This window comes from Nicotiana tabacum, chromosome 22 (assembly GCF_000715075.1).
Source record: "Nicotiana tabacum cultivar K326 chromosome 22, ASM71507v2, whole genome shotgun sequence".
Taxonomy (NCBI): Eukaryota; Viridiplantae; Streptophyta; class Magnoliopsida; order Solanales; family Solanaceae; genus Nicotiana; species Nicotiana tabacum.
The window spans coordinates 69,672,300-69,698,704 of NC_134101.1; the positions used below are offsets into that span (position 1 = coordinate 69,672,300).

The following is a 26,405-nucleotide window of genomic DNA, read 5'->3' on the forward strand; positions in this document are numbered from 1 at the left end:
CCAGCCTTATTTGGATTCTTTGTCATTATTTTTATTGATGATATCTTGGTATACTCCCGTAGTAGGGAGGAGAACGAGCATCATTTGAGGATGATGCTTCAGGTTCTGAGGGAGAAGAAGTCGTATGCTAAGTTCTCTTAGTGTGAGTTCTGGTTGGATTCAGTGGCATTCTTGGGCCACGTATTGTCTAGTTATAGATCAAGGTGGATCCAAAGAAGATTGAAGCGTTTCAGAGTTGGCTCAGACCTTCTACAACCACGGAGATCAGGAGTTTTCTGGGTCTGGCTGGTTACTACCGTCGCTTTGTGAAGGGATTCTCGTGTATCGCAACTCCAATGACCAAGCTGACTCAGAAGGGTGCTCCATTCAAATGGTCTAACGAGTGTGAAGAGGGCTTTCAGAAGCTCAAGACTGCTTTGACTACAGCTTCAATTTTGGTATTTCCTTCAGGATCGGGGTTATATACGGTCTATTATGATGCTTCATGTGTTGGTCTTTGGTGTGTGTTGGGGTAGTGTGTGGGGTGTGGAGGTGGGTGGATTTGGGTTTGGGGGTGGGTTGGGGGCTGATGAGGGTGGGGAAGGTTGAAAAAAAGTTTTGAAAAATACTTTTCTCCAATTTGAAAAAAATGAGTTCATGAGAAAATATTTTCTACAACATCTATACCAACCAAACATGAAAAAAATGAAAACATTTCCAAAAGATATTTTCCTTTATACAAAGCACACCTAAATGTATGAAAATTTTACTGGTTGGTTAATTTGTTTAGAAAAATATTCCTGATGGGAAGCTTTGATTTATGGACAGAAGCAGATTTGAATCCCTACGTACCTAACATCTTCGGAAAAACCTTTTGCGCATAGTACATACCGAGCTCATAATGAACCAAAATATGTCAGTTAACCAAGGAAAAGTGTTAAGAGATTAATAAGGAGCTTATGAAATATAATCCTGTCCCACATATAGTAAAAGGATTAACGAACAACGTTTCTTAAGTTTGTCAATCCCAGTTCAAGTCTCATGGACACGCCAAGAAAACCTTCAATCTTTTCTATCATAGTTGCCTTGGGTTAAACTCTTTTCTTTTTAGTGGATAATACACCATCAATAATTTGCTAATAGTAGTGACTATGAACAAAAAGAAAACATTCGCCATAAAAGGTAAATTTCGAGATGTGAAGACTTCCTTCGAATTAGCAAGAATACATAAAAGTAGGGGAAGATGCATAAATTTTTCAGCTCTAAAGACTCCTTCACGTTTTAAAAATTAACCCTGAGCAAAATTCCATGCCTCTTCCAATAATACAAAAAGCTACACCCTTCATATACATAGTTGCGTGTATAATACACATACAACAGATTTTCAGGGGGTGAAGGAAAAGGTAATTGACTAGAAATATATTGACAAATTTTTATCATTCATGTTCTGCTTAATGTTACACCTCTCAAGTAATTCGCTTAGTATGTCAGCTTCTTTTATTTTCTTAGTGGCCAGCAGTGATTCCATATCTGTCATTGTATTATAACTGGTTTTTATAAATTCATCATCACGTCGAACATCCTTACCATACTCCATTTCCTCGCCTGTGCCAGTAGTTGTAGGAATTTCTTCACTAATTGAAGCCATCCCTGGACGGGGTTGGAAAGCTCTTCCCTGTCCACTAAGCATTGCACATCTGGGAAGAGGCATCCGTCCAACTTCAACCATTTCATCAAGAGATGGATGTGACAAATGGTAATGTGATTGTCTAGAGTCTTCAAGTTCCACCGCTCCAACCGTTAAAGTAGAAAAATCATCCTGTATCAGGGTATACACTGAAAAAGATGCGTCTCTGGCTAACTTCATCAACTGCCAAAAGAATGCCCGTCGGAAAATCATAACCCAGTTTGGTACAATGTAGTAGCGGAAGTTCTGGAGTTGAAGCTGCACAAACTTCTGCAGCATAACAACTGCCTCTTTTGTTGCAAGTGGAAGTTCCATCAACCTGCTAATCTCTGTGAAGTACTTCATTAGACAACTTTGAAGTTGTAATATCTGGTGTTCGATGGCGATATCCACGTCGGAACCCCTATGTAACCAAGATATATCGTCTAGAAAAGATGGAAGTTTGCAGTCAGATATTGCACAGACAACTGGTTCAATTCTTGGAGCTAAGCTCCACCCCAGCCTTGGCAAGTGTTGGCTCACAGCTTTGTACTCAAGGCTAGATTCCTCCAGCAAACCTATTTCAGGACAGGGCCAACAGGTAGGATTTGCATGAGCTGCAGCAGCGATTTCCCTCATTGACTGATCCAAGGACTCATTAAAGGCTGAAATACAGTGGTTTGGATCCACATCATTAGCATTCATTTCACCAAGAACCCCAAGCAAAGAGTTCAAGTAGTAGAGAACCAGTTCTCGGGCTTTTACACACTGGAGAACTGGTTGTGGTGGTGATTCACTTGCTAACCACTTTAGTCCTCCTCTTAATTGCTCATCACTGAAAAACCCATTCAACTGTTCCATCTGCTGGTTTTTCAGGAAAACAACACTAAAGGAATGAAGTCTTGATTCACGGACTTCATGTAGCTCCAGTTCTTTTACTATAGTGGAAGGAGCTGCATTTTCCTTGCACATGTCACTTAAGATCAAAAGGGGCAAATGAGAACCAGAAGGTACTTCCATTAACAGCTTATGAAGCTGATTTTTCTGAAGATCCCATGGGATGCCTTCTGACAACAGGAAGAGAACAGCGCTTGCACCTGCTACTGTCTCATTCAGATTCTCAAAATTAGCACACTTGATAACTGATAAACAACAAATAAGGTCCTCGACTGATTGGTCAAGAAGCCAATTTCTCCAAACAGAGAGGCCCGGAGATGTGATCAGCAAATCATCTTCATTGTCTCTGGCAGGCATGAGCTTGGAAAGCAACCATGACTTAGCATTCAACTTCTCCAGACCATTTTCTCGGTTTCGATTGTTTATACTATCCTGACAACATATAATTACTTTCCAGCAAAGGCATTTGGCAGCTGGATTTTGTTCATGGAGTGTGGTGGAAACTACATCTGAAACATTCAGCCTTGACCATGATCTTTCCTGAGTTTGGTACCATTTTGAGACAGCACAATCAATGTCGAACTCGATGGATGTGCTATGTTGCTAAAAAGAGGAGAAACAGTAGAAAATATCAGTGAAATTAAACTGGCCATAAAATTGCTCAAGGACAATGTATATAACGCACTTTAAAGTGACACAAGATATGAAAACTTGTATGCGAGATGGCAACATTCTTGTGTAGAATGCTTATTTGCACATCTGAATGGAACATCTCCAGGGTGGAGGAAGAAAACTCTGTTCCCTTTCCTCTCTTTGGCTCCCCATGGATCAGGAGTAAAGAAATAAAAAATTCACAGTATAGTAAAAAGTTGACATTGTGCAGATGTCTTGGGATTTACAACAAAGATCCAAGATCAGAGTCAAAGAAAGATGCAATGAAGTACAAAATTATTTGAGTTTATCTTGAAACTTATATGTCAACCTCGCCAAATAACCTGATAAACTACATGCTTTTGTGAAAGCATCTAATAAATGAATAACAGTTAAGCAATTCTGTTCGGGTGGCATTCTGTTGATTTTATCTTTTTACGTGTGTATTTGTGCCTTGTGAGAGAGAGGCCTCTACCCTGGGATCAGGAGATTTGCTTGAAAGTTTGGTGAGGAATAGATGTTGATGACGTCTCTCGTCTATGGCATTTGGTTGGGATTCAATTTATTCCAATAACTACCCTTGGCCTACTTTACGGTAATACTCTGCATTTTTCAAGCAATTCATAACTAATATGCTTTTTTGCACAACATAAGGTATAAAAGTGGGTGGGGTGGGGTGGGTGGGGTGGGGGGGATTACACCCAAATGGTTGGAAATTTTTAGGGATATTTATATAGAGGAAATAAGGCAATAAGCATTCTGGTTGGGTTATAATGTTATGACCCTCCAAACAAATTCAATGCAGGATAATCTAATATTCATTTTACAGATTGAATACTAAAAACATATGAGCAGGATTAAAGTAACAGAGAGCTTATTGATGCTAAGCTAACTGTGTCGCAACTCGCAAGACCTGTTCCGTATTTTAATTTCTGCCCTCAAAAAGGATAAATCTGATAGTTCTCTAAACCATGAAGTGATAGATCTTACATATGAAGAAACCTAGAAAAGATTTTCAACAAGATAAGATGATCCTGTAATAAGAGCCTATGCAGCAAGAAGCTAGTTTTATGTTCTGTGGAAGGAGCTAAAATATTTGGAACCATCAGACTTCCAAAATATAGAGGTAGCAGAATAATACTGACTCACTCGAAAATGACATGAGCTACATAAGCAACTTTTACCAGGATTGAGTATTTGCAGAGGTGCCTAGTTGGCTATTTCGGAACATTACAACAGTGATACCGAGTAGAAGGGAGGCACAGAAATGGGCAGAATTTACGTGGAAAATTCCGGCTGGTGTTAAATCAAAGAGTTGAATGGGGTGTTCTTTCTACTTGAGTTTCCATCCAGAGTAGAGGCCGGAAGAATAAAAATGGGATGCTGGAATTTCAAAAATCGAATACTTCATCTGGAGTGGTTGGTCGCCGATCAGTACCTGCCACCAGAAAAATTGGTGTCCGAATCATGTATGGGTTAAATTATTGGTTTTTCCAACGCACTTATGGTCTGCTAATGTTTTCAAGGAGATTGGTGATAGACTGGGAGGTTTCTTAGAACTAGGTGAAAATACCAGAGCAAGATCTCATATGCTATGGGCCAGAATCTGCATACGCTATACAGGGGTCAACATTCCAGCAACAGTGAAGCTTTTGGTGGATGATTTAGCTTTCATTGTACCGGTGTGGGTTGAATCCACAGTGTGGGTGGAAAGAATTCATCGGAGTCTGTCGGATGGTTGCCAGAGAGAAGTGGAAGACGAACCGTTTGACTTTGGAAGCACAAGGGAGGCGGCTGATATTCCCAAGTTAAGTCAGCCAAGAAAGGAGCACACGTGTAGAGAGAATGTGTCTAGATATGCTCAATCTTTTAAATTTCATAATTCATTCATGTTCTCCAATTTAAGAAATTGACGCCTTTTGTCTTTGGAGTATCCATCACCTGTAATTCTAATTTCCCTTTGTTCTCTTGCCTTTTGTTGTCGATTTTTGAAAAGAGCTCCAAAGCTTCTCTTTCACAGCCTTGAAAGTTGACTCCAAATTCCTTGCTAAGTCTAATAATGTTCTGATGAACCCAGATAGATGCATCAAATTCCGGGTCCTATATCTTTTGGACTAGTTAATCCACCATACACCCTTTAAATTCTGTATTATTGGAGTATGTAATCCAGATGATACTGGTACGAACTGAAAGAGGAAGAATATTTGTCATTCTAAAGGAGAGTCCAAATACTTTTAGATAGGAAAAAAAGGACGAAAATCAAGTTTTGGCCAGTGGACACTAATGCATCCTGAAAGACCAGACCCATCAAATTCACTTTTTTATTTTCCTGTTCTCTTGAGCCAAATTTCAATTTCACCACTATATAGATAAATAAAGTGAGAGAACAAGATGAACCAGCACTACCTGCAATTTCAGCATCTCCAATACCTATTTCCTAAAATCGATTAAATAGGTAATAGTTAATTACTGAGTCACCTATAAAAGCAAACAAGGGATGGATCACCCACTATTCTCCATTAACAAACATCCATCCTTTCCATTTTATGTGACAGACCCTTTGGGGACTTATCAATTGCTAGTCAAAATCAATGTTAATAAATAAAAATTATCAAAATGAAACTTCAAAAATTTATCTACAAAATTAGATTGTCATATTCAAACTAATCAAAATTATCAAATTTAACCTTTAACAAAATATAATATATAAAAAGAGCATGGTAATTTATAAATTTGATCTCCAAAAGTCAAAGTGTCCCATAAATTGGGACACTAATTAAGACACATCATAATATAGTAATGGTGAATGGTATATATTTATCCATCAATTTTTTCAACCTTCATATGTACACAAGACCTACTCAGACTTAACTTCAACCAAAAAAGAAAAAAGAAAGTGGCTGCACTAGTATCACGATTTAATTGCCGCCACCCCCACCCCCACCCCCCGGGCATTGGTCTAGTGGTAAGAGCAGGCCCATAATCCACTGAGTTTTGAATTGTGCGAGCAGGCTCTTGGGATTTCTTGGTTATTAAAAAAAAAGAGATAAAAAAGCATGATGATTTAGTTAAATTGTTTACTACTATGCAGTATATAGAAAATAGATGAGTTTTTATTACTGGAAACTGAGGCTGCACCAAGACTATCATGAGAAAGCACAGATGCAGAAACTTAAGCGGCCAAAGTACTTACAATTCTATTGGGCCACATTGGCACTCCAAGAGAGAGCGATCTCAGAGCAGCTTTAGATGCTAACTGTTTCTGCTCCCGCATCTCCCTTTTCTTTGAAGAACGCCGCTTCCATATCCTGTAAATCGACATGTTAGCAGAGTAACAAGGGTAAATGCAGCAGATATCAGGTCCATGAAGAACAAGCTGCACCTGATAATCAGTTTAAGTTTTGCCTCAGCAACTTCTTTGTCATAATAACTAGCTGCTGCTTCATTAGTTTCAGCTTGCTCGCTGGTGACCACCAGTTCATCTACATTCTCTTCATCTGACACGTGGTGCAATTCTGTGTCTCCAACAAGAGAATGAGTTGGAAAAACTGGCGACTTCTCCTGCTCATCTCTGGCAAGTGCAAATTGAACGGTCATGCCTTTTGCAGCAAATTGTGCAACTTCACTACTTTTGGGTTTCCCTGAACTCCCAACTCTAGTTTGCAGCTGCACTTCAGGTGTTCCTGCTCTCCCGACTATAGCTTGCTGCTGAGTCTCCGGGAAAATATGAGGAAAGAATACCAAAGGACTAGGAGGAGCCGGCAGACTTGACACCGAATAATTAGGAGGAGCCTGCGAACTTTCATTCTTCTGATGAGATTCTGTTCTAGTAATTGGAATTGTCTTTATCTCATCTTTTGGAGATGAAACAGCTTCATAATCAGGCATGTCCTCCTCGATGGCCAGTGAAGAACTATAAGGCTCGAGAAATTGAACAGCTGTAGGTTTTTTATGATGATCCTTATCTAACACGGGTTCTGTTTCTTTTTCCCACACTGATTCAACATGTGGAGCCGAAACATCTTCGAATATTGTTCTTGATTTTTTCTCATTGACAAGTTTTGAGCACTTGACAGGATAGTCATTGTCAACTTCCACAAATGGACCTTCCTTCACCATATATGGTTCTTCAAACTCCTTTATTGAGAATCCATAATACTCAAGAAGGCCTTCTATGTCCTCTTCCTGATAGATATCCAGTAACAGAAGAAGTTACTCCACTAAAAAAACTGTTACTCCCTCTGTCCCATTTTACGTGGTACACTTTCCTTTTTTAGTCTGTTCTATATTAAGAAACAATTTAACTTTAAAATTCTCATTTACCATTAAGGAGATGATTCATAGCCACACAAATGTCTACAGCTTGTTTTATATCACAAGTTCCAAAAGTCTTTCTTTCTTCCTTAAACTCGATTCCCAATCAAACGTCACATAAAATGCAACAAGACGGAGTATGTAAGAACACAGCCAGCAAAAATATTAAGAAATTACCTCCATCCCAAGCCATTTGGCAACTTGGGCAACAGGGATTCCTTGGCTATTCTGCAGGCCAGAGTGTAACGAAGCTAGAGCCTGGGTTCGTAACTGGGAAAAACACCAAAAGAAATGAAACGCTTGAACAGAATGCAGATCTATGAACAAGTAAAGTATTTAGAAGTTTGCATCCATAACCTTTGACGGAAAGCAAAGCCAGACATACATGAGCACAAAATCAGTCAAGCAAAGGAAAACACTTCAAGTTCTCTATTTCCTTAAGTCAATTATAGTAGTGCTTTCTATGCCAAAAGAACAAATGAATTATTTGTAAATAAAGGCAATATTCAATTCGAATGACATGGTTCCCAATAGAGTGGAATGAATATAGAGGATTCATATAACTGAGACCCCAACTCATGAACTGAGACGTAGTTGATTGGTTGAATTATCGAATGACAATATGCACTTGGATAGAAGGATCGGTAAAGTCAGTAAATCACTACTGAAATTAAAAGACTAAGGAAGGTGTCTGTTATACCTTTGAGAAATGAGCATGCATTAAGCAAGCTTGAAGATAGCTAGCTCTCCTTGCAAGCCGAAAGAAAGCAACAAAGTTGCATGTCCTGCAGGCCCTGAAATTATGAAAGAGAAACATTCTCAGGTGATTTAGTGTATAAGGTCTCCTAATGATGCAATGATGAAACAACCTTGCCACATCACGAGCAAAGAGAACTTCTGGTGTTTGACGCATATCTGGTGTCATCTTTGCTAAATCAAGCGAAAGCTCTGCAGGTTCAACCTAGTACAGAACTCATACTTTAAACAAAAGGAAAACACTTGGAAACAGAAAAGGTAATCATGCTTATTGATAGTTGACTTACTTTATATCCTGGATGTTTATCAAGCTTTAAAAGTGCATAATAACCTCTAAATTCTTTCTCACTTGCCACATTTATTCCTCTCTTCTGGTGGTCATCATACAATTGAAATAATTCAACTGATGTTTTGTTCATCTGTTCAATATTGAGATGTGCATCAAATCCCTCAGAAAAACCCTCTCCTCTCGTGTATTCACATAATTCATGCATGGCGATTATATGAAGCCTTATCTGAAACCAAAACAATAGGCAATACAAATTAGAATCTATATAAAACTGAGTAACATTACTGAAATCAAGAAGAAAAATTAGGTGCTTTGACATGGGAATTTAAACTAAGATGATAATTGGATTAAAGCAATGCATATCCAGGAAAACAAGAAATTAACATCCTCCAACAAGCACCAGCAGAGAGAAACAAGCAACTAAGGATATTTTGCCCTTTGAAAAAACAAGAACTGTTCCAACACCCATGATATGGTTCCATGCAGTAGAATTTTTCTTCTGTAGCTAGTTTTCTGCTTAATCTCACCTAAAACAAGACAGCTAGCCACTTTATACTCAACCCAACCAAGCTAACCTATCTGTAAATAAAGATCATTAAGTATTAAAATATCCATACTGGTTGAGTCAATAAAAAACAATGTTATATGGTAAACTACATAACCATAATATCTGATTACAATAATAGAGCACTTGCATTGGTTGTGGAGTATAATGCATTAATTAATTCTAAACCAAATTGACCTTTGATATTAGACAGACGCCAAGTTTTGTCCATCCCCCCGTCCACACATAAAGCAATATGAGATCTTATGCTCTGAAAAATATCCCCAGACCCTACTTGTGGGATTACACTGGGATTGTTGTTGTTGTATGCTCTGAAAAATATGACTAACTTACGCTTACCAAAATATGACTAGATTATGACACGGAAAAAAAAAGGATGAATAGCTTCTAAGATTAATCCATCAGTATCGTGGTGTACATCTCAACATCAGGATAAGTTATAGATGGTTCACATATAAAAGCCTCTGAAAAGGTGATACAAGTTTCATTAAGAAAAGGCTTCCCAGAAAAATAGATAATGATAAGCCAAAGATGCTTGAAAGCAATATAACTATAAACATGGTCAAAAATATCAATCATTAACAAACTTTAGTTGATTTACGCATTAACAAACTTCAGTTAAATAATGCAAAAATCTACATGCCATTTGCTCCAGCATATTAATAGCTTCATGGTTGAAAATATGTTGCATCCTCAAATCCATACGGATTGCCCGCATCCTGTCCCATAAGAAGTTATACAAGCCAAGGAAGCTGTCATCATAAGGCTGATCCAGCAAATTCAAAAGATAATCCATAGTCTTCTGTAGGATTGGCATTGGACGTATGAGCACAGCTTCCCTCTCAGCTGTCCTGGTGTACTGAAAAGAATCATATGGCAATGTTCATCAATTCTTGTTTCTCATGCTCTCATGAACTTTTAACTTTTCTTTTATCATAAAAGAAAATAATACTCAAGAGTTTCCAGCAAAGACCTTCTTGACAGCAAGCAATTTACTCGTTTGCTTTCTGTCTCCATCCAAACGTTCATATTGGTCAAGATCACCCTTCCTTTCTCGTTCTGCTCTTTCTGATTCTGCAACCAAAAATAATTCAGGAACGAATTTGACTTCCAGTGAGGAATTTAGAACCTGAACAAACCAAACTTCACTCTTGAGTTGACACAAGAACCGAAGCTAAATCTGCTTCAGAGAAACAGAAGAGACAGTAAGGATTTTCCTGGAACATGCACGGAAAATTTTATCTTTCCAAATTTAATGAAAATCTTCATTGTCAGTTCTCATTTCATACTTTGGCTCTTCGATATACGTCCTCAGAAATCAGGTTACCCTCCGCCAAACTAGTTACCTCAAGAACTGAGCCCACTTATACGGATGGCAAACAGGGCCGCAAGGAGGGGGGGTGTTTACCTTATGCACGGCAGGTTCAAACATTTTTTTAAATATCTGATGTGGGGGCCGGTTGCGGGTTTCCTCCAGCTAAGAATTAGATTTACTCAAATCAACCTTTCCAAAATGGATTAGGCATTGATATTCTGACTATGTATTAAAATGACAATAAACTAGAATGATTAATTTTTAATGAATGGTAAGATTTTAAATAGTGAAGTTGTCAGTTTCAATGTGATCGTCGAACTGAACTACAACATTTTTTCAGTTGGGCAATGAGAAACGGCTACTCTCTTTTGAAAATCATCTTCTTTAGATGACTCGCTTTAGAGAACAACTCCAGTTTCTAACTGTTAAAAATTAACAATCTGCTTCTCTTCAACTTTCAGAATTTAGATTGCTCAAATTCGTTATTAATAATAGCAACTCTTCTTTTACGAAATGATTTCAGTGCTAATTTAAACCTTACATCTAGCAATAATGCATACAAGTTAAACATTCAAATTTAATCACTCCACATCATAAAAAGAATTTGTCAATGCAATGGGTGAATTTAGCTCTGAACATCTGTGTTTGCTGCACTTTAAGGTAATACTCCCTCCGTTTCAATTTATGTGAACCCATTTGACTGGGCACGGAGTTTAAGAAAAAAGAGAAGACTTTTGAACTTGTGGTGTAAAATGAGGCACATATATTTTGTGTGGCTATAAATCATTGTATAAAGGTAAATTGTTTCCAAATAAGGAAAGAGGTCATTCTTTTTGGCACGGACTAAAAAGGAAATAGGTTCACATAAATTGAAACGGAGGGAGTATTAGAATCAGTTATGTTAGCTTTGTTAAAAGTTAATATTAAATTATGTATTTAGTATAAGATTTTGGTTGTTAGTAAAAATATGGAATATTAAACAGTGGATTAGAATTGAATTGTATTGGGCTGTCAAGTGATATATTTAGCAAATATATAAGAGAATGAAAAAAAAATTGCAGGGGAGTGAAACAGAAACAATTGCTATGTGGGGCAGGACGGAGCGGGTTGAAATCTTTGTGGGTTAAGCCCCAACCAACCCCCCCCCCCCCTCGCACTACCATCCCTGCCCACTTATCTCTTTTCTCTAGTCATCACTTAACGGACTAAAGCAGTTGAAACTACTTTCTTTTCTTCTTCTTTTTTCCTCTTTTTTGGTTGACAACATCTTTTCTTTTTTCAATTGCAACTACTTATCTTTCCCTACGAATCCGTAAAATCCCTCACATAACCTTCCCATTGCTGGTCTAGCTTAACTGCAGCAGTCAGTGGTGGAAATTATCATTTGCTGCCATAACTTATGCAATTCTTTTTGATTTATTCCATGAAGAGGAAGGACGACATGAACAGAAAAATTGAAGATGGAGGCTGACAACATACCCAGTGTATCTCATAGGTGGGGTCTGGGGAGGGTAGTGTGCACGCACACCTTACCCCTACATTGTGGAGGTAGAGAGGCAGTTACGAAAAACGGAAAATTTTAATTGAAGACTTTAAAGGAAAATTTGTCGGCTTATGACTGGTTAACACACACACACAATAGATAGATAGGCAGTTATGAAAAAAGGAAAATTTTAATTGAAGACTTTAAAGGAAAATTTGGCGGCTTATGACTGGTTAACACACACGCACACACAATAAAAAATAAAAATAATATATATATATTTATATATAAATTTTCCAAAGGGGGAAGGAAGTATTAATAAGGAGTACTTTATCGAGGATTCCCACGTCTTTCATGTTTATGTTACATGCTCCGGTCTCTGTAACAAGGAAGTTGGAAAAGATTCAGAGGAACTTTTTATAGGACTCTACAAGTGGAGAAAGAAAGTTTCATCTGGTTAATTGGGAGACCATCACCACACCAAAGTACGGGGGTGGGCTTGGGATTAGAGATCTAAGGGTGTTTAATAAAGCACTACTTGGGAAATGGCTATGGAGATTTGGAGTAGAGGTGAATGCTCTTTGGAGGGAGGTGATTGCGGAAAAATATGGGGTGACGGAAGGGGGATGGAGGACTAAGAATACACTCGCTTATGGTTGCGGGGTATGGAGGAATATCTTAAAAGGGTGGGAAGAGTTTTTTGGGAATGTATCATTTAGGGTTGGTGATGGTAGTAAACTAAGCTTTTGGGGACATAAATGGTGTGGAGATGACACTTTGAGTATCACTTTTCCTAACATGTACAGAATTTCATGTCAAAAGAAGATGTCGGTTCAAAGTATACGGAGGATACAAGGTGGAGAAATACAATGGAATTTGACGTTTAGAAGGAACTTGCAAGACTGGGAGTTCGTAAAAATCCAGGGATTGATGGAGTTGCTCCACAAGCAGAATAGTTCACAGAGTAGCCAAGATGGTTGGAGATGGGGGGGAAGGGAATAGGGGTGTTTTTCTATTAAGTCCTATTATGGAGCACTGCTGGATGAAGAGGAAGTAGTTTTTCCTTATTGTTTGGTGTGGATCCCTAGATTACCGAGAAAGGTGTGTTTTCTGCATGGCTAGCTACGAGGGGGTGATTCTAACGACTGAGAACCTGAGAAAGAGGAGAGTTACATGTTTCAGTTGGTGTTTCATGTGTAAGTGTTTGGGAGAAGATATAGATCACCTTCTCTTACATTGTCAGGTTGCATCTCGCTTGTGGGGAGAGGTGTTGGAGTGGTTTGGAGTTTAGTGGGTGATGCCAGGCACGATTAAAGAAGTAATGTTCAACTGGAAATTCACAGGGATGAGAAGAGGACGCATGGCATGGGATGTCGCTCTACTTGCACTCATATGGATCATTTGGAGAGAGCGAAATAGGAGAGCTTTTGATGGGATAGAGAAGGGATTTGTTCATTTCAGGAGTAGCCTCTTTTCTCTTATTATGTTTTGGTGCACCCATGAGATTCCTTTAAGAATAGAAGATCGGGTGTCTTTTGTAGAGAACCATATTTTGTTGTGAGGTTCTCTATTTTGGTATACTTCTTGTATACGGGCATTTAGGCTCTTCATTAATGAAATTTTATTACTTTATCAAAAAATATATATAAATAATATATATATATATATATATATATATATATATATTGAATATTTATTTCTTAGAAAAGGAACACCACCTCAAAACGACATTTTTCCAAGGTCATTATGAAAAAAGAAAAAAGAAGTGAGCATATGAAATTCACTTATGTATACGTTAGTCCTTGTTGTCAACTATTAGTCACACTAATGTTACAGTCTCTAATTGACCCTCGAGCAAAATCCTGGGTCTGCCACTGCAGCGAAGGCAAACAGCAGGCGATTATAAGAGCTGGAAAAGAATCCATGTTACTCTGCATGTGATATCATTCTCACCTATAACTAAATCCAGAGAAGGGGAACATATAGGAGAGATTGGATGGGGAAAACTGAATCCTTTAACATGACATGATCACACGAGCCATTGACATAAATGGACAGGTTAACTCATCATGGCAGCTGCAGAACTTTCAACAAGTACGACATGATGAATAGTTGGACAACATACCTGGACACATATCAGGACATGACCCAATTATGACACCCGAAGAATCTGAGCCATGATAATCAGATAACAGATTGCCATTTGAGAAATCATCAGTTGAATCTACACTAACTTCTGCAGCAAATTTTCGTTCGTCCATAACAGATTGATATTGTCTCTTCGAGGGACCCTTCTGATGAATACTAGAATCATCTCGCACACTGTGGCCTAGGTCATCCTTGAAACGAGCTAAGCGCTTTGCCTTGGCCTCAGTTTCTCTGTCAATAAGAAAAGGATTTACAAAATAATAAACTTAGCAAGGATGAGCTGTAAATCTGTATAGTTTCTTACCGTTGAATATCATCATCTACATGATTGGAATCACCTTGATGAACTTGACCAGATGAAGGTACGGAAGGAAACTTGGTTCTTTTGGGAACTGGAAAGTTCATTGGCTTACTCAGATCAACTTCAACATTGACACCATTTCCAGACAGTGAAGACTTTTGAGGAGCTAGAGAGTCAGGGGGGCCGTCTGACCTCATTTTGGAAGGAGAGGTGGAAGGCCTGAATAAACAATTAACGGAGAGCAGGAAATCAATGGCGAATTCATCCAAACTACTTTTTTCCTTCAAAATTCAAATGTATATATCCTTTTTTTCTTTATTGCAGTACTCTCAATTCCGTGCTGTAATATAACAACTTATGGCAGATGTATATAAAATGTTGTCAAAAACACAATTTCGTATGCTTCTCATCAAAGTCTTCTTCAGTTGCCTTTTAAACTAGAAGTCATTGAGATATTGATCCAGCCAAGATACACTGAGGGAAACACAGAATTTTTTCCAACAACAAGAAAGAACTTCAATATCTCGAGTATAAATTATTATCAGATCACCATCTGAAATGGTTCAGTTTGAATTTCAGATATGAATTGAGCCAACTATCAAGCAGGCTATCAGGATGCTCTGATCACAACCTTCTAGCGAGTTTATTTTGTTTATGTTCCATATTTATGCAAGAATCTAGGGTATTCGCCTTTCTTCCATATTCTTGTTTTTGTTGGAATCAACAAGGTCTACCAGCAGAAGGCTCCCCCAATAATTGCTTGACTGAAAAAAAGAAAATTTGCAGCATTTTGCAGGCTCCCATGATAATTGCTAGGCATAAGAAAGAAAATTTACAACACAGGTAACTATAAAAATAGTTCTGACAAGGAAAAAACTTAGTTTGGATAAGAAAAACACGTGACATCTTGCACCTTTCAAGCAAGCCTTTTCATTGACATTCTCTGTGCTTGTCAAAGTAAAAATACACAGAATTAGCAGCAAGGATTTTTCTGTTGTACCTTTTGGATTCACGTAGACCAAAAGCTGAGTTTTCAAAAGAAGCGCCATTAGGAGATGAAAGAGGCGGGGACCTTGTTCTTTTTGAGACTTGGTCAGTATGCTTCACTGCAATCTTTCTTCCAGGATCATAATTTGTTGGAATCGAGGACATCTTTTGTTGAGGTAATCGGATTGGAAAGTTTTGGAACGACTGGGATGAGTTGCCCAGCATATGAGGGGGCAGAGAAGGCCTTCATGACAAATCCACAGTAAAAGAGAGTTAGAACCTTCAATCAGAAGAACTGCCTACTGGCAAGTCAGTTACAAGTGGTAAACTGAGAAAGAGGATGGTCCTGAATGATAAGAACATAATTTTTGGGACAAAAAATGTAGCTTTACTTAATAGAAGTTCTAAACATAATATCACTACAAGCATACCGAAGCATGAGAAATCCTCAATAAAAACATTGAAAGAGGAAAAAGGATTTAACGGGTATAACAACTAGCAGGACTTCATGAGGACCAAATGACACGTGTAATCAGCCAATTGAGGATTAGAAGAAAAAGAATAGCCAAAAAGTGCATTCAAGAACTTCAATTAAGTATCTTTCTGTACACTTATCTGATAGAAAACCCAATCATCAGAATCCACTGCAACCAGCCGTACCATCATACAAATATTTCTCGCCAAAATTGCAAAATATGGAATTGCATGCACTGACTTTATAAGCTTGTTCAGAGTTACAGAGCATCGGCCAAGAATAAAATAATGAAAATTTGATGTGGAAGAACAAAACCAGAGTATGCATGATCCTACAAGAGTTCAGTGAGAGACGTAACAGATCATGAATAAAATATAACAAATAAATTTCTTCATGCAAGAGTTCTTTTATGCTTCTCAGATGTTCATTAGAACAAGATTGTCCAACAAACAAAAAGCATGCACATCTCAAAGAGAACTAAGCTGGTCCACAACCATCAGTTCAGTCATCAGATAGTTTACTTCAAAGACTACCAAAAGAAGATTTTTTCCAAAGACCGCAAGACAAACCAGATTTCTTTATTTCTTCAAGGTATCTACAATAAGAAATTAGTCGATTAAAAATAAAAGATTTACATATGCATAGCACGTTTTAGAGGCAAGCAAACTAGTATCTTTTTTTGGTTCAAACGGCAGCATGGATGCATATCCGACTGCAGATATTTTGAGAAGGTGAAATCCAATGGATGGTGCTTATGAGAAAAGGTCCAGGAAAGGACGTCAATATTTTGTTACTGCTCCAGCAAGATGCTAATCAAATGCTGACTGCTGTCTGGAACATGTTTGGGTTGAATGTATTATGCCCAATTATTGAAAGGAATTGTTGTTCAGCAGGAAATTTGGAACAGAGATAATGTGGTCGATATTGAAGTAAAAAACTCTTGAAGGGACAGAGAACTGCCCATATCAAACTTCCTTTTTCCTTTTTGGTACATTTTTCAGCGACGCATGGTAATCCGACGTGTATAGATACTGGTTCTTTGTAAATAACTGTATTTTCTTTGTTAAGGTTCTATCGCATACCTCTTTTACCAAGTTTTCCCTTTTGTCATTATTAAACGCCGTAAGTGTAAAGAGGTCCAAAGAGGTAAACATGGAGATACCAACAGCTTTTTAATGAAGAATATAAAATATTGTCGATTAATTTGGCCTCTGGTCCCTTCTAGTACCAATGAAACTACAAAGTTTTTGCACTTTTCCTGTCAGGAAGTAATCCCTTCGACTTTCTCTTTCAAATATGACATAGTGAAGCTAATAAAATGATCATATCCTCTCTTCTAAACTATTGTGTACCAATTCTATCTCAAAACTTGAAAAAAGAACAACTCTGCAACAACTGAAAGAAACCATGATCAGAGATACTTCCCTCAGCTTAGAGGATGATCTCAAGATAAAAATGGATAATCTACTGCATCTTCTCATAACCAATCCCTTGACAAGACCGCTTTGATCACGTTATAGTTCAGACACCACCCAGACCTCCATTTCTTTTTTTTTTTAATAATTGTTGTGTTGGGGCCAGCTTGCGTGCACCTCGATTAATTCCATGGGGGACTTGCTACCTCCTACCAGCACAGGTACCGGTAACTCTGTCCACCAAGGCTTGAACAGATGAAAAATCACCTAGTGCTTTTGCCTCCGCTGGGATTTGAACCTAAGACCACATAGTTCTTAATCCACTTCATTGACCACTAGGTCACAGCCTTGGGTGCCGCACAAACCTCCATTTCTTTTTACCGGTGACACTCCTATTTGTCAATCCTTTAGACTGAGCCAAAGCGGACTATAACAAAAGCCAAGATGTTGTATAGGAAATGGCATTAGGGTAGTACATTACGTGTATACTAGAAAGTCAAGATGGCATTAGGGTAGTACATTACGTGTATAGTTGCAATACCCCAATGATATCAACTACGGATTCTAAGTCTTCTACCACAGCATGTTTATACCGAAAGTAAAACAAAAATATACAGCTATATGCATATGCTAGTTAATTGAGACAATATTCAATTAAAAAGCACCATGTGAGAGAGAGAAAGAAGTCATTGAGGCCAAACTAACCACTGAGCTTCACCAAGAGGACTTTGGCCATCTACGTGTACATTGTTCTGATAAGCCAACGGAGGTGACCTTGTACTGTGGGGAACCAATTGACTCTTATTTTGGAATGATGGAGGTGATTGATTTTGCTGGGTAACAAAGTGGCCCTGATCACTGAATATCAAATCTGAACGACTACCAAAAAAAGTAGGGAGAATTAGAAAGCTCATGGTGCATTTTAAGTGCAAAAGTTAACAATTCCCACACTGTAACCATTAACAAACAAGACAGTATATTCTGCAGCAAAATGCTTATTGAGTTTCTTAGGACAGCCCTTACACAAGAGAAATTACATCTAGAATCAAACGGAATGTTTCAAATAAGACAGAACAGTATTTTCGGCAAAATAGAAGGAAATAAAAATATACCTTCCCCTCATTGAGGCTCCCAGAATCTCTGCATCAGAAGGCAATGAAGGATGTGGCCCAGTTCTTCGAAAATCTTGAACTTGGGCACCTCTGGCAGAGAGGGCATTCTCAGAAAACATTGAAGCTACAGGTGGCACTACTTCGGGAGATAGTTGGTGGGCTTGGGCATCATAATCATGGTAGATGTATTTTTGCCCATAACTCCATTTAGGAAGAGTCTCACTACGCCTACAGGAAAAGTTGACAAATTAAGTTAGCCTTAACGTGTAGATATAATCTCCAAAAATACATGACGCCTGATCCTAAAATTTTCACGAATTAAGCATTTCAATTCGCTATTGCAAAAATCACCTGGATGAGTTGTGAATCAAGAAAAAAATAAGTTATCGGCAGATTGTCCAAGAAACTATTTAATGGTTATTTGTCCAAAGAGTAGTTAACTATCACTCGTTTTAATTATCAAGGTGTTAAAATCTGCACTTCTTACAGCACTGAGAAAAAAACTGGCCGAGAATGCTTAATGTTTAAACATGATTGGCTGTTTCGCCACTAACGCCAATTAGACTAATTTACAGGTAGGATCGATGCCTTAAAACATTTACTTATTGATAACTTGCGATGAAAAGAACGTTGTTTGGGTGGAAGGTGCTTAACTGCTTATAAGGTCATTTTCAAGTACTACGGAAAACGAAAAATGACACTTCCTTTTTTTTTCATAGCAAGCAAACAAATTATATTAGAAATGAACCAAGGGTGCAAAATATGGTTTCAGCCTGAGATATATTCTCTAAAATCTTCTTGGGTTGTGGCCTACCAATGTTAAGAACATCCTCTACCACTCAAATAAATAATTGCTTGCACACACACCTATGTTACTGACAAAGGCAAATATAAACAAAAAAAAGACTTTTCAAGGTTTATTACCTCTGTGCTCCAGCAAAAGGACGAGATGGAGCTGCTACAGGATGGCGTCCAACAAAAGGCAAGGGTTGCGGATGTATCCTTTCCGGAGCTTCAAATTCCCTGAACCAATTTAAAATCGTGATATTCAATGAAGAACTTGGTGTCATCGTCTCTAAACATCCTAACTTCTAGGTTTCTTCTCAATCAATTAAAAGTAAGCGCTACCTCCAAAAGGGTAGTCAGGCATTACTAATTCTAAAAATATAAAACATACTTGAAGAAATCATAATTTTCCAGGAAAAATATTTCCAATTTCTGAATATGTCCAAAACACTGGGAAATTTGAACTGAATCTGTTTGAACCCTACAACTGCAAGTTTATGAAGCAGCTGATATGAAAATGCAAAGAAGAAGAGAATACCTGGGAGATGGGGGGAAAGTAGGAGGAGGAGGTGAAGGAGTACGGGGAAAATTCCCAAAAGGGGTTTCCGCTTTCGGAGGGCCAATGGGACCTGTATTCTGCCTGAATCCCTGAAACGCCATTCTACTTCTTGAGATTCAACCCCGACTGAAAATGAATAGTAGTAATTTGTTTACTCTCTCTTCATTTTATTATAATGGATTGATGTTGGGGTTTTTCTTCAACTGCATCTATCTGGGCTTCTCAGTATTCAGTTTTGCGGGTCCTGCTTCCTCTGAGAACGAACAAACGAAGAAGAGTGCTGGATAAATCCAAGTTTGGGCCAGCCCTGTCCAGCTGAAACCTAACAAAAAAGAAGATTATATTTTTAACAACATTGCGTTATTTGTTCACAAATACTGAAAGACCAAGACGACGGTATTGAAAGATTTTTGAAAATATATGGTACAAAGTGCTTTTTTTTATTACTTTTCAGCATTCTTCATTCCAATAAAATTTTACAATTTTCATTGCATATATTCTACCTCTATGTAATATAATTATAATTCCTTTCATATTACTTTTTTTAATATTTAGGGCTGTAAAATTAATTATATTTAATTTATCAAATACTTCGTAATTTTATCGAACTTTAAAAAGACTAGTCATAGGGTGCGCAAAAGGGTACACGCTTTGCGCATGTACTCTATAGTAATGAATATATAACTTTTAAATAGTGCATATCCATATTAAATTGATAAGATCGTATTGATATATCTCTTTATCTCCTCTTAAATTAGATTATTTGAACCTGAAGAACAATTGTCAATTTTTCTTTCAAAAGTTATTTGTAAATTTGAAAAATAATATGATGAAGTTGAAAAATAATTAAATTGATTTTTTTAATCAATTAATTAAGAGCTTAATTATCTAGCTATTTTAATATAAAAATTTTGCTGCCTTTGTTAGTTTTCAAATTATGGTCGGGCTATTCTATTATAAGTTTGGCCGTTTCCTTCCATTAATTATATGTACATCCTCTTAGGAAATATAACACGTACACATTTATATTTTAGTATTATAATATTATATATGTTAAATGTAATTGATTTTGATATCCTAAATATTAGATTTTTTGTAGGGTCATTCAATTAAGGAAAACTTTAAAAAGTAAAGTTTTATTTGACTTCAAAATGCTAAATATTAGGAAACTAATTAAATGACTATTTTGTCTAGTGTGAACATTATTTTAAAAGGGTAAAAAAGACGAACGAACATTTTGTTAAGAGCCTTAGTGCTTTTAATATAGTATATATATTAGTATTATAAGGATACGATTAGCAAGGAAATGTCAATGCAATCGAAAACTTCAAGGCCAGTTTGAAAGATTTTCGAATATTTTAAGGGAAACCAAACAATACCATTTGTTTTCTTTTTCTTCTTCTTGGTAGCAATACCCTGTGTTTTGTTTTCTTTTTCTATTTTGTCTTAAGAAATAAAGCGATACTACTATTGAGAAATAATAACCAAAGGTTGGTTTTCGTGAAAGATAAACAAAAACATTCCCATTACATGTCATATTGAAAAAAATTATTTTTTCATTTTTTTTCTAATATTTAAAATCTTTATATTAATTTATATTTTGGCCATTAAATTTCACCTCATTTAAAATTGAATACGATTGTATTTATAATAAATTTCTTGCCAAATATTAGAACTTTGAAATTAACTAAGATTATATACTTTATTGTGAAATGCAGCTGAAGACTCCACTTTGGAAAATGAATCTCTTTAAGGTATAAAATTCAATTTGAATAAATTGATACGTACTTCATGCCACTTAATTTTTGATTTACTTGTAAAATTACTTTTTCAGATTTATAAATACATGTTTTAAAGCAGTGCATATTGAGCGATGAAAATGTGTTTTTTAATGTGTGCTAAGCCACATAATATATATATATATATATATATATATATATATATATATATATATATATATATATATATATATATATATATAGTGGACGGCGTGCCACACGATCGCATACACATTTTTGGGGAGAAGGCTGGAAGTTCTAAATTGATTCTTGTTTTTTCTCGTGGATTGACATCATAAAACGTTAGATAATGGTGTGATTGATACAGAGTGTCCTAGCATCTCTTGACGGAGTGGCGTCAGACTCTTGTGACCGGACCCTGGGACAACATTCCCGCTGCATATGATTTAATACTCTCGAGACACGATTATCCCTTTCCAATAGAATTAAAAAATAAATTTAAATCTTCAAAAGGTCATGTATATTCTTGTTAAAACTTAAAATTAAGGAAGCATAAGAACTTGTGCACTTGAAATAGTGAAATTACAAAATTAAAATAAATTTTAAATTGAATATATCGAATTAGATGATTGAGGAGTTCTACGGGACAATGTTATTTCGTTATTGAGTTATCTAATTAATAGGATCAACAACCATCATTTTTAAAATTTGTACTTTTTAACTTTTATTTAGTAGCTCAAGCACAATTTTTAATATAATACTCTTGTTAAACTTTATACTTATTGAGATGGGGTAAACGCGCAATATGCATATTAAAAGCACGGTAAATATTAGTAAATGTTGTTCGTCTTTTCCCTTTTAAAATAGAGCTCACACTGGACAACAAAATTATTTTAATTATTTTTCTAATAATTAGTGATATATATTTTATTGTTTCATTTTCCTTCCGATAACCAAGAATTTTGAAACATGCAAAGTTTTATTTAAAAGGATAAAAGTTAAAAAGATTTTAATCGAGTGATTATTTAAGAGACTCTACTTTTCTTTCTGCTTTTAAAAAAAAAATAAAAAATCAAGCGGAAGTTTGTAAAAGAGGGTGCTCATCAGAGAACTTTTTTTTAAGACAAATTCCACTATGCGATACGCCTAGGATTGATTTTCATATACATATAAAGTAAAATACAACAAAGGAGGGTACATAAACCTTACCTCCAAAAAAAATGATGGAGGGACACTTGGTCCCCTAAACATGGTGACCAAGTGAATCCTGAAATTTGATGAGTTAGACCTATGATGATGTACCAATTGCTTATTCTTAGGTGATAGACAATTGTGTATACAAAAACAATGTGAAGTGTCACGATCCAATTCCTCCTATAGGTCGTGATGGCACCTAACATCGCCGCTAGGCAAGCCTACAATGAATTTATCATGTGATTTCTTCTTTTAAACAATTTCCAAGTAATTAAATCCCATTTGTTCAGAAAATTGAGAAATAGAGAGTCAAATAATAAAACTGAAAGCGTCTGAATGCCAGCATAAATATGCAAATACCTCAAAACCATAAAGTCTACTAAAGTGTGTGCCAAGATCTGGTGTCGTATGTGTATGAGCACTAGTAGAATATACAAAACTCTAACTACTGTCTGAAATAACATAGACAGAAAATAAGTATAAAATAAAAGGCTCTAGGGCTGCAGAACGACTCAAGATGCAACTCACCACTAGGCCTTCGGGTAACGGGGGTGTGCACCGGTATGTCCACCAGATGCACCTGCCTCAGATCCTGCACGGTTAGTGCAGAAGTGTAGCGTGAGTACATAAACAACATGTACCCAGTAAGTATCAAGTGTAACCTCGAAGATGTAGTGACGAGGGGTCGACATCGACACTTACTTTAGACTATAAATAAAATGCGGAAATCATAAATAGGCATGGATTATGTAAGCAATTAATACCACACAGTAACAGGCGGTGATTAATGATTTCCTTCACTAACAATAATTTCGAATCAATTCCTATCATTTAAATAATAATAACCGCTCAAACCATATATTAATATCAAGTAAAAGTTAGGCTCCGAGTATTTGTCACGCGCGATTTATGGTGAGGTCGTATGGCCCGATTCAGAAATATACGGTGCACTGCTCAGGGTCGAACGATACGAACCATAGATGCATCTATTAACCTGCCGAGGCGAACGGCCCGCTCCCATGAGAGTAAAGGAAATTTACCTTGCTCGCGGAAATACTTGCGACGCAAGTGAACATAGAATTATCAGAGTTATTATAAAATCCTTCAATTCTTTCCAAACATAAGAAACCCAAACTAGAGACTTTAAATATTAAAATCCTTAATTTCAGCTCATTTCAAAGCAGTTAATGTGCATAACCAACATAACAGTGCAACAAAGCATGGTGTATGCCTAAGACTACCCGGACATCACATAGACTATAGCTACGCACGGACTCTTGTTACCTAGTGCGTACGTAGCTCCCCACACATATAATTCACAACAAAGATACACATAAGGAGAAGAGTTCCCTCTTACAAGGTTAGGCAAGAGATTTACTTCGTCTCAAAGCTCGCTTTTCGGTCTTAAGTTCGCTCTAAAGCCTCAACTTGGTGCCGAAGAATCCGGAACTAGTCAAATATTGTATAAATAAATCAATATATGTTCCAAAGTTCATAATTTAACTATTAGAATAATTTTTCAACCCAAATTGGAAGATTCTTAAAATTCTCCCTCGGGCTCACATACCCGGATTCCGGAAATTTTCAAAGAAAGTTGTTACCCATAACCTCACGAACTCAAATATGTAATTTTTACTCCATTCCATAATCATTTTCGTGGCTAAATACCATTTTTATCAAAACCTAGGTTTTTCATCTAAACCCATGATTTCACTAATTTTACATGTTAAATCTACCCATAGTCTATGTATTTAACTCACATTGTGCAGAAATTACTTACCTCAAAGTGTTAGGTGAAAATCCCTCTCTAAGAACTCCAAAAATCGCCCAAGGAATGAAATAAATGAGCTCAAAATGCTTAAGTCCCGACTTAAATGAAGGTTCTGCCTTCTACGATTTTCGCATCTCCGGTCAGTGGGCCGCATTTGCGGTACCGCTTCTGCGGCACCAAGCCCGGTTCTGCGGAACTTCACAGGACCAGCGCCGGCCGCATCTGCAGACGTGTTTCCGTTTTTGCGGTCTCGCTTCTGCGGCTTCTCATCACAGAAGCGGGGTCGCTTCTGTAGACCACTGGCCAAGGCTCCAAGCCGCTTCTGCGGCCAAAATGGTGCATCTGCAGGCTCGCACCTGCGGCCAAAAGGTCGCAGGTGCGGGCACACCAGAACTGGTGCACAAGCAACCCTTTTGAGTTTTAACTCAATCCGTGCATTGCCCGAATGGCATCCGGGGCCCCCAAGGCCCCGTCCAAACATACCAACAAGTCTGGAATCATAAAACGGACTCGCTCGCGCTCTCGGAACGGGAAAAATAACATCAAAACTAAGAGCCCGTTTGGACATAAGAAAATATTTCCTTTTTTCCAAAATATTTTTACTTTTTTCCGAAATCGGCGTTTGTTCATAAAATTTCCAATTTTCACTTGAAGATGCATTTTGAAAATTTTCAAAAATTTGAAAAACTCCAAAAAGTTGTTTTTTTAAAATTTTCACTCACAAAACTTCAAAAATAACCCAAAATTATATTCATATCCAAACACAACTCTAAATTTCAAATAACATTTTCACTTGAAAAAGTTTTTCACCCTTTTTTAGAATTTTACAATTCTTATGTCCAAACGCCCACTAAGAATCACACCCCAAACCAAATTGAATCAACTTATGAACTTCAAGTTCTTCCAACTTACTCCAAACGCGCTGAAACATACTTAAACTATTCGGAATGATACCAATTTTTGCGTGCAAGTCTTAAATCACCATACGGAACTATTCTCGGTCTCAGAATCCCAATTGGACCTCGATAACACTAAATCCTAATTCAAACCAAATTTAAAAAACTTTAAAACATTCAAGGTGCAAACTATTAATATTAAGCGCCGAAATACTCCCGGGTCATCCAAAACCGGATCCGAACATACGCCCAAGTCCGAAATTACCATACGAACCTATTGGAACTGTCAAATCCCAGTTCCGAGGTCGTTTACTCAAAATGTTGACCAAAGTCAAACTTATCCTTTTTTGCTCACCTTAAGGAACCAAGTGTTCCGATTTTAACCTGAACCCTTCCAAATCCCTAACTAACCTTCCCCGCAAGTTATAAAACAGTAAAAGCACATACAGGGAGTCTTATTTAGGGGGACGAAGTTCTAGAAAGCAAAACGACCAGTCGAGTCGTTACATTCTCCACCTCTTAAACAAATGTTAGTCCTCGAACGGGTCTAGAATCATACATGTAGTGCTGAATAAGTGTGGATATATGCTCTGCATGTCCTCTTCGGCCTCCCAAGTCGCCTTTTTAACTGGTTGGCCTCTCCACTGAACTTTTACCGTGGAAATCTTCTTGGACCTCAATTGCTGAACCTGCCTGTCAACAATGGCAACTAGCTCCTCCTCGTAACCCAGGCTCTCATCTAGCTGGACCGTGCTGAAGTCTAACACATGCGACTTATCAGCATGATACATCTGGAGCATAGACACGTGGAAAATCGGATGAACCCCTGATAGACTGGGAGGCAAAGCAAGCTCGTAAGCAACCTCCCTAACTCGTCTCAACGCCTCAAATGGGCCTATAAACCTTGGGCTCAACTCGCCCTTCTTCCCAAACCTCATGATCCCCTTCATCAGCGAGACTTTCAAGAGAACCTTCTCGCCCACCATAAATGATAAGTCACACGCCTTCTGATCCGCGTAACTCTTCTGTCTAGACTGTGCTGAGCGGGGTCGCTCCTGAATCAACTTTACCTTTTCCAAGGCATCCTTCACCAAATCAGTACCATAT

The 26,405-nt window shown here is 37.4% G+C and overlaps 1 protein-coding gene across 1 annotated transcript; it reads right to left on the reverse strand.

Annotated features, from left to right (window-relative positions):
• Positions 1–1,231: 1,231 nt before the first annotated feature.
• LOC107764129 (SAC3 family protein B) lies at positions 1,232–20,091 on the reverse strand. The gene is made up of 16 exons (XM_075245125.1): positions 19,678–20,091; positions 19,278–19,376; positions 18,354–18,581; positions 17,947–18,120; positions 15,365–15,595; positions 14,368–14,583; positions 14,041–14,294; positions 10,091–10,191; positions 9,761–9,976; positions 8,551–8,778; positions 8,377–8,468; positions 8,208–8,301; positions 7,685–7,777; positions 6,576–7,378; positions 6,387–6,501; positions 1,232–3,145 (listed from the first exon to the last, which is right to left on the reverse strand). Exons 1-16 carry the CDS (start codon positions 19,797–19,799, stop codon positions 1,391–1,393), a joined length of 4,821 nt encoding a protein of 1,606 aa, XP_075101226.1. The 5' UTR covers positions 19,800–20,091; the 3' UTR covers positions 1,232–1,390.
• Between the last annotated feature and the right edge of the window lie 6,314 nt (positions 20,092–26,405).

What these genes read in the sequence shown, in the direction of transcription:
- LOC107764129 (XM_075245125.1), bottom strand. Translation starts at nt 19,799, where the DNA reads ATGGCGTTTCAGGGATTCAGGCAGAATACAGGTCCCATTGGCCCTCCG. An exon ending in TTTGCTCGTGATGTGGCAAG is followed by an intron (nt 8,302 to 8,376) that starts GTTGTTTCATCA and finishes TCATAATTTCAG; the next exon opens with GGCCTGCAGGACATGCAACT. An exon ending in AAACTTAAACTGATTATCAG is followed by an intron (nt 6,502 to 6,575) that starts GTGCAGCTTGTT and finishes GTCGATTTACAG; the next exon opens with GATATGGAAGCGGCGTTCTT.